Genomic DNA, 8,271 nt, shown 5'->3' with positions numbered 1-8,271 from the left:
GTAAGCTCTGGGTTTGATTGAGAGACCCTGCATCAATTATTAAGGTGGAAAAGCAACTAAGGATAAGTGCAGACATCAACCTCAGATCTATGCACCCACTTGCATGTACATCCACACATACATGATCCCATATACATGTGAAGATGTACACACACACACACACACACACACACACACACACACACACACACGCAAACGCACGCACACAGCACATACATATACACAAGAAAAATAAAAAAAAAATAAAAAAGTGTCCCAGGGCACCTCTAGCCCACACACATCCCAGTGCTATCAATGAAACAGGTGTGAACCCTACTTAGCCGGGCAGCCAGCCTGGAACAGACAGACAGCTGGTGTCTTTCAAAGTCTATTCCAGTCCAGAGAAGAAAACACCCAAGGAAGAAGTTTTAGAACATTCTTCTTATTTTAGAATTGACATAGCTTAATAGCTTGGCTAACCTCTACAGCTTGCTGTGCTATGGTTCTGAGGCAATCCTCTGGCCTCTGGCCTGGAGGGCAGCTGAAGAGCCCCATCCCCTCCCCCCAGGGCCATTTCTAGAGTTTAGTGTCTAAGAGGCAGCTTCAAGACCATCGTCCAACTCAATCCCAGCCAGAGGTCCTGTCAGAGAAGTCCCTTCATGACGACACTTTCTTATAGAAGCCAGGGCGCCCCCTGGAGGGGCCTTAGACTTTTCTTAGCTGGTTCCAGGGCTGAGTGAGGCTGTTAATGTGAAGGCCGCTGGTGGCATTGAGGAAGAAGAGGAAGGATGCGGTAAACTCGCACCAAAACATCAGGGTGAATCCCATGAGGGTGATCTGACTCTTGAGGAGGATAATGAAGGTGAGGAGCCCCCCAGAAGAGAGGATGAAGGCGACCAGCAGGAGGTAAGAACCGATGGCCCACTTGCGTCGTGAGCGGACATCCTCACACACCTGGGACACCATGAGCAGCTCCAAGCCAAAGATGGCAGCCACCACAGCCAAGGCCGCCACACTGCGTGCTAGGCCCATGCCCACAGCCAGCCCCGGCATGTGAGCCTGGCTCAGGTCTCTCATGCAGTGAGGTTCACTGTGGTTGCTGATGGTACAGAAGTACCACAGCCCAAAGAGACGGTCCTCTACCAGGAGCCAGTGGCCATCGCAGATGGAGACTGAAGAGAGGACCACAGCCAGGGCAGTGCACACGATGATGAGTGTCCGGATGAAGGACTCAAAGAAGGACCGGTGGGGCCTCTTAGGGCCCAACAGCCTCTGGGTCTGGAAGACACCATGGGAATTAATGAGTTGGCAAGGGCCTGTGACACCTGGGTTAACTCCCAGCAGGCAACCTCCTTCCTCCAGCCCTGTTTTCTGCTCCGATACCATGGGAAACCATGAACTGACCTCCCCAGCTTCCCATTAGACCCACCTCCTCTGGGGGCCCTTCCCTTTTCTACATGTCCTCCTTCTTCTGCCAAAGCCTGGCCAGGTGTTTACCAGTTGCAAACCAATCCCATACTGCTCCTGGGCAGTTCTCCTACCCCCAAGAATGACACCTTCTCTGTTCCTATTCTCTTTGGAGAGGCTATAACCACCCACCCAGCCTGCTGGGTCCTCTACTGTTCTACTGCTCCACCAGGTGCACGGTTTTACTCTCTGTTCCATTCTGATGGTATTTTGGAGTAACATGTCATTGGCTGTCCTACCTGGACAGCTGTGTCCCCCTAGGAAGGCAAGGCCACATGTCAAGAGACTGCTGTATTTGCAGCACCTGGCATGCTGTTAGATCTGTGTACTTGGTAGGTACTTGAGGAAGAACACTGGGGGAATTGGTCGAGTTTGCAACTTGTGCTTTCTGCTTGAAATTCCGTATAGACTGCACCTCTTGCCCAGATTTACGCTAACTGACTCATTTAGAGGATGCACAGAAGCAGGTTACATCACTGGGAGGTAGGAAAAACAGATAACACAGAATGGTTGGTGTTGGGAAATGAGGGGAGTGAGGAAAAGGGGACTGCTGGGAAACATTGTATGCCAGCTGGGAATAAGATTCCCAAAGGCAAGTGTGAGCCAGCCTTGTGTCTCTAAGAAAGATGTGACACTGAGCCTGGCTCATGCCAGACTGCAGGCAGAGCCCTTAGGAAGCTGTCTGCTGGGGCTGGGGAGATGGGGGAGTCATTAAAGTGCTTGTCATACAAGCATGAGGACTTGAGTTCAGATCTCCAGCACTCACGAAAAAAGTCAGGCATGGTAATGAGCCATATTTGTAACTCCAGTGCTGGGTGGGGCTAGGGGGTAGATGGGAGCTCATTGACTAGCCAGACCTGTCTCAAACATGTGCACTCATATGCACTCATATTCTCTCTCCTCTCTCTCTCTCTCTCTCTCTCTCTCTCTCTCTCTGTCTCTGTCTCTGTCTCCCCCCTTTATTTTGAGACAGTTTTATACACCCAAGCTTGGCTTTAATTCACTATATAACCAAGGATGATGTTGAACTTGTAACCTTCCTCCCTCCTGGGATGACAGAGAGCATCTCCACATTTTTTTATTCGGTGTTAGGGTTTAAAACCGGGGTTTCACACACTAAGCAAGCAGTTTACCAACCAAGCCATCTCTAGTCAGTGCCCTTGTTTGCTCATCTGCCCAGTGAAGCTGGCGATCCCCACAGGAAAGCACCTGGCAAGGTTATGAAATCCCTAGAGACTAATACGGTCACAGGATGGGGCAGCCGCAGATGCAGAGAGCAAATCACAAGACAGCCGGCTAGCTCAGACACCTTTTGACCCTAGACCTCATGCTGTCTGGAAAACAGGCACATCCAGTCCCTTCCTCAGCCCCGCCTGTCCCAGGCCCAGACTGGACTTTAATCTTCAGGCCCTAAGACGCCGCACCGGGATCAGACAGAAGTGACAGAGAGATCTGGTGTCACCTTTCCTTCTATTGACTTGAAGCAGGCTTCATCTAAACTCCCTGACCACCAGTTAAACTGCAAGAATTAAAGGCTCATGTAGATGAAGATGTGTGGGTCTGTGAAATGCTTGCAGGCATGAGGACCTGAGTTCAATCCCAGAACCCATGGGAAAATCTGGGTATATTGGTACACACTTATAATCCCAGCACTGGGGAGAGAGAGATGGGGTGGCTCACTGGCCAGCCATTCTCCCCTACTTGGGGAGACTGAGTTTTAAGCCACATCAAAAGGGTAGTCAGTAAAACGTCTGCCTTGCAAGCATGTAGACATGAATTCCATTCCTGAAAAAAAAAGAAAGAAAGAAAGAAAGAGAGAGAGAGAGAGAGAGAGAGAAAGAAAGAAAGAAAGAAAGAAAGAAAGAAAGAAAGAAAGAAAGAAAGAAAGAAAGAAAGAAAGAAAGAAAATGCATGCCAGGAATCTCAGCATTAGGGACATAGGCCGGTCACTAGAAGTTGCTGGTCTTCCAGTTTAGCTTAGCTGATGAGTTCTAGGCCAGTGTGAGATACTGTCTCACAAAACAAGGTAGACAGAGGAGGAGGAACCACACTTCAGGTTCCCCCCAGCCCCAACGTACAAAATGTGTGGCCGTAGAGGGCTCCCGATTCTTGAGAGAGGTCAGTAACACCAGCAAGAATCATGTATATTTAGCCTTCATCTTGAACCGCTCTGTATCTCACCCCATACTGCTGGCACCTCCACCAACTTCCAGTGACCCTAGGGGCTGGGATCCTCTCCTGGAGGCATGGGGGGTGGGGCATGAAGGGACATGCAGCTGAGTGGAAGGGGAAGTGGGCAGCCAGTCCTGCCCCTGGCCTGCCAGTTTCTTCTCTGTACCTTAAGCCATCCATCCCTTCCATCAGGGCCTTGACCTCCTCCACTAAATAACACCTCTCATTCCCTCTTTGTTCCCTATTTGACCCTGGGGCCCTGAATAGTTCCAGCCAACCTGTTGCCTTAGATCAAGGGCTACTGAGGCCAACCCAATTGTCATGTCATATATATCGTCCTCTGCTCCCCAAGACCAATAGCACCCCAAGTATGCATATTCATTCCTCAGATCCCTGTATCCACTACTCTGTAATGTGACTTGGCCCAGGCCTGGGTCAGGCCACCATCCAAGCATCAATCACCCTAACACAATGACATTTCTTCTGTAGCCTGCTAAGGAGCCGGCCTAACTGTTGCTCTCAGCTCTACCTCTACTTCCATGATCCAGGCCTTGTGCATGCTAGGCAAACGCTCTACCCCCCCCTACACACACACACTTTAATCTTTTATTCTGAGACAGAGCTGACTAAGTTGCCTTATAGTCAGTCACCCTAGTCCAGACAGGCTTGAACCTACAATCTTCCTGCCTCAGCCTCTCAAGAAGCAGGAATGAAGAGCTGCCTTTTAGCTGTACTTATTCCCCTTCTCACCTCCTCTCCACCGAAGGGTGATAACAGTACCTAGCCCCTTTCATCATGCTATGGGGATGAAGTCATGGCCGAGTTCTTCTCAGAGTAGGGACAAGTGCACCCTGCATCCTGCACTGACATGGGTGTAACTCATCTTCCTCATTGCCACGCACGGCTGAGCCTGGAGCAAATATGCCTGTGCTGTCTGTCCTCCCTTCTCTTCCCTCATCCTCTCCTCCTCCCCCACCCACCCTTCTCCTTTTCCCTCTTCCCCTCCCTTCCTTTCTCTCCTTTTCCCACCCTTCCTCCTCTTACTGCCTCTTCCTCTCCTCCTCCAGACCCTCTCTGCCGCTCCTCTCTTCCTTGGCCTCCTTTCCTCCCCCTCCTCCTCTCATCTTCCTCCCCCTTCCTTCCCATCCTCATCCTCCCCCTCCTCCCCTTCCATTACTTCTTTTCCTTGTTTCTCCTCTTCCCCACGCTTTCCTTCCTCCCCTTGCTTTCCCCCACCTCCTCCCTCTTCCTCTTCCTCTTCCTCTCCTTTCTCCTCCCCCCAAAAAGGGCTCCTATCTGTGCTTTTTGCACCTCCTAGCCTAGCTCCTCCCATACTCACACTGGTTTCTAAGTATCTTCCCCCCCACACACACACACACACCCGGAACAGGGTTTCTCTGTGTGGCTTTGGAGCCTGTCCTGGAACTTGCTCTGGAGACCAGGCTGGCCTCGAACTTACAGAGATTCACCTGCCTCTGCCTCCCGAGTGCTGGGTTTAAAGCTGTGTGCCGCCACCACCTAGCTCTAAGCATCTTTTTTTGGGCGCCCCCACACCTGTTTTTGGGTGCTCCACATCTGTTTTGGGGTGCCCCACATCTGGTCTCATCTTCCTTTCTCCCCGTGCCTTCCTCCCAAGGTCCCTGCCTGGAGATGGTCTGGAATATGGCCAGTAACAAAGAAAAAGAAGCCACTGAATCAAAGTCCCTGCCACATTCAGCAACTGAGTTCTGATTAAAAGGGTCCGGGGTGATCGGTACAGAGTCTTTTTCTTGTCACCAAAGTGGTGAGTAAAATTTGGAGGCAGGAAGACCTGAATTTGTCTACATTCTGTCACCTGGCTATTCACTGTGGCTAGGTCATTTTTGAGCCTCAATTATCTCTCTGTAAAATGGGTTGAACTGTAGGAGTGGCCTATGCCTATAGTGCCAGCTACTCAGGGGGCTGAGGAAGGAGGATGAATTGAGCCCAGGAATCTGAGACGATCCTGAACAAGAAAGCAAGATCCTGTCTGTCTCAAGCAGTATCAATAAAGATAAAACTAATAATAGTGATTAATGGGTGGGACGATACCTAACATCAGTGTCATGGGGCCTGAGCATCTGAAGGCAGAGTCAACTGACCTCTGTACTCCTCAGGACAAGACAGAACAGTGGACAGCCTGGAGGACAGCCAGCCACCGAGATGCCTGGGTGAGCAGGAAGCAAGCCCGCGGGGTAGTGGACACTTCCCAACTGCCCTTTGAAGGGGGTAGGAATGTAGAGATTCTCGGCCAACACAAACACTCAGCTCCAAAAGAAGCCAGATCTTAAGGGAAGCGGAGGCTCCTGTCTCAGGAGCCTTTTTCCTGGGGCGTCTGGTCCCCAGTGAGTACAATCCCACCTCAGTTCTACCGAGCTCCCCAAACGCGTTTTAGAGGAAGATGATCTTTACAGTCCCCACTCCCAGAAAGTTCTGTCTTTGCAAGCAACTAGTCCACCGTTACATAAACCAAGCCTAGCATTTTGCAAGTCCATCCTCCACTCCAGACGCCCAGTTTTAAAAAATTCCCAACGACACCCCTGAGAAAAGCCTAACTGACAGGTCACTCACTGGTGACCCCGAAGAAAAGTTTGGTGGCCTCTGGTGCTCTCAGGGGCCAAGAAGACCGCAAAGAGCCAGCTGCACTGGGGTAGCTGGTACCCCCAGATCTCGCTCAGAGAAACTTTCGGGGGAGCGGGAGGGTCCCAGCAAGAACTGGGCACTTTGGGGAGTTGTCACCCTGACCCAAGGCTTCAGTCACTGAGGGTCCCCAGTCCTCCCCCGTGCTAGACTGTACCCCGGCTCTGCGCCCCGCGGGCCCCTCGGGCTACCTGCGCGCCGATGGCCGTCATGCTGCGCCCTGGGCAGCCGCGCTGTTGCCTGGCCTAGCTGTCGCACTCCGGCTGCGCTCCGCCGCGGGGCTGGCCCTCTCCCGGGGCGGGGCGCAAGTCAGAGGGCGGGGGCTTCGCGCTCACTAGGCTTCTCGGGTGACGCTGACTCAGCGTCCTGGGTCCCCGAGACGGGGTACCCGGTGACCCGGCTCGCGATCCTCGCCTGGATGCAGATTCTTCGAGGGCTGGGAAATTTGGTTCCAGTCCAAGCTTGAAGGGCCTCGTGTCCCAAAGGAGCACCTGGGTGCAAAAGGTGGAGGATCCTTTCAGGATTCTGTCTTCTACACCCGCTGTGTGACCTTGGACTGCTAGTTTAATGTTGCTGAGCCTTGGTTAATAAGTGAGATAATGTGTGATTGGCTGGGCTCTTGGAAGGCCTTTGTGACGTGTGAGTGGAGCCTTCTAGGGCTACCACTTGCCTTAGTTTATACTTTAAGGAGGATTCACAGCGTCCTTGTCTCCTGATCCCCTCAGGGACTGTCAGCAAATATCAGGCCGGATGTGGTGGCAGACTCCTATAATCCCAGCATTTGAAAGGCTGAGGCAGAGGGATTGCCTCGAGTTGGAGGCCAGTCTGGGTTCGGTGGTCAGATCCAGAGCAGCTCCAGAGAGAGGAGGGGGATGGGAAGAAGGAAGAGGAGAGGAAGAAACCGGGGAGGAAGAGGAGGGAGGTGAAGAGCTTTGTATAGCATGCTCAAGGTCCCCGGTTCCTTTCCTAAAAGCATAAATAAATGGGGGGGGGGATGGTATACTAAAATACTTCCACCTCAAAAGGATGGAAGGTCTGGTCTGAAGGCAAGGGTCTCAACTAGTGCTACCTACCTCCTTCATCCCATCTGGGGAAGGAGGTGGTGGGGTCCTGACTGAGGTAAAACAAGATGCTGACTAAAGGATAGATTAGATGGATTAAGTCATGTAGCTTTTTCTGGCCAGCAGGCAGCTCTCTCTGGTTTATCCAGAAACATTGGACATTGAAAGCACTATACATACGTCTCCCTCCAAGAGCCCTGGGGACAAACAGGAAGACACAGTCAGGCATTGGTCTTCTGCTTCCGTGTTCATCCGGTTCCTTCACCATCAGAGAAAAACCTGGCCAGTCCAGGGGCAGGCAGATGTGGTATAGAGGCCTCTCCTGGCCGTCTCTTGCCTTCCTGTTCTGAGTGAGCACCACCTGAGAGACTGGCAAATATACCAAGCCCTCCCCAGAACTTCTGACCAGCGGGACTGGGGTGAAACCTGTAGTGAGTGACATTGGTGCTGCTAGCTCTGGGGCTAGAGACCTGAGCTAAGGCCAAGTCCAGCAATTGGGCTTTTCTTTAACGTTAGTCTTTGTCTCCCTAGTCCAGGATTCTAGAAGCCAGGCATTCATTTTTCTGAAGCTCTGTACTCCAGTGGAAGAGCTCACAGAGAAGAAGGACCTAGCCCATTTCCAATCTGGTGGAGGGGGCAGCTGGCAATTCTTTCAAACAGCTCTAGGATATTGTGCCAGAGGGACCTGGTTTACTCTTTTTCACCTGACCAGAGGTTGATGGGTGTCTGGAGTGAGTACCAGGAGGAGGTGATGCTGTGGCTCAGCTTGTAGAGTGCTTGCCTAGCATGCACCCAGGCCCTGGGTCCCATCCCCAGCACTGCATGATGGGTGTGATGCTACAGGTACCTATAATCACAGCACTTGGGAGGTGGGGGCAGGAGGATCGGAAGCTTAGTCATTCTTGACTCCATGAAAAACTTAAGGCCAGCCTGG

General features: G+C 51.9%; 1 protein-coding gene across 1 annotated transcript; it reads right to left on the bottom strand.

Annotated features, from left to right (window-relative positions):
* Positions 1-684: 684 nt before the first annotated feature.
* On the bottom strand, positions 685-6,488 carry Tmem37 (transmembrane protein 37). The gene is made up of 2 exons (XM_027417793.2): positions 6,468-6,488; positions 685-1,257 (listed from the first exon to the last, which is right to left on the bottom strand). Exons 1-2 carry the CDS (start codon positions 6,486-6,488, stop codon positions 685-687), a joined length of 594 nt encoding a protein of 197 aa, XP_027273594.1.
* Between the last annotated feature and the right edge of the window lie 1,783 nt (positions 6,489-8,271).

Source organism: Cricetulus griseus, chromosome 5 (genome assembly GCF_003668045.3).
Source record: "Cricetulus griseus strain 17A/GY chromosome 5, alternate assembly CriGri-PICRH-1.0, whole genome shotgun sequence".
NCBI lineage: Eukaryota > Metazoa > Chordata > Mammalia > Rodentia > Cricetidae > Cricetulus > Cricetulus griseus.
This window is presented reverse-complemented; position numbering and strand designations above follow the sequence as displayed.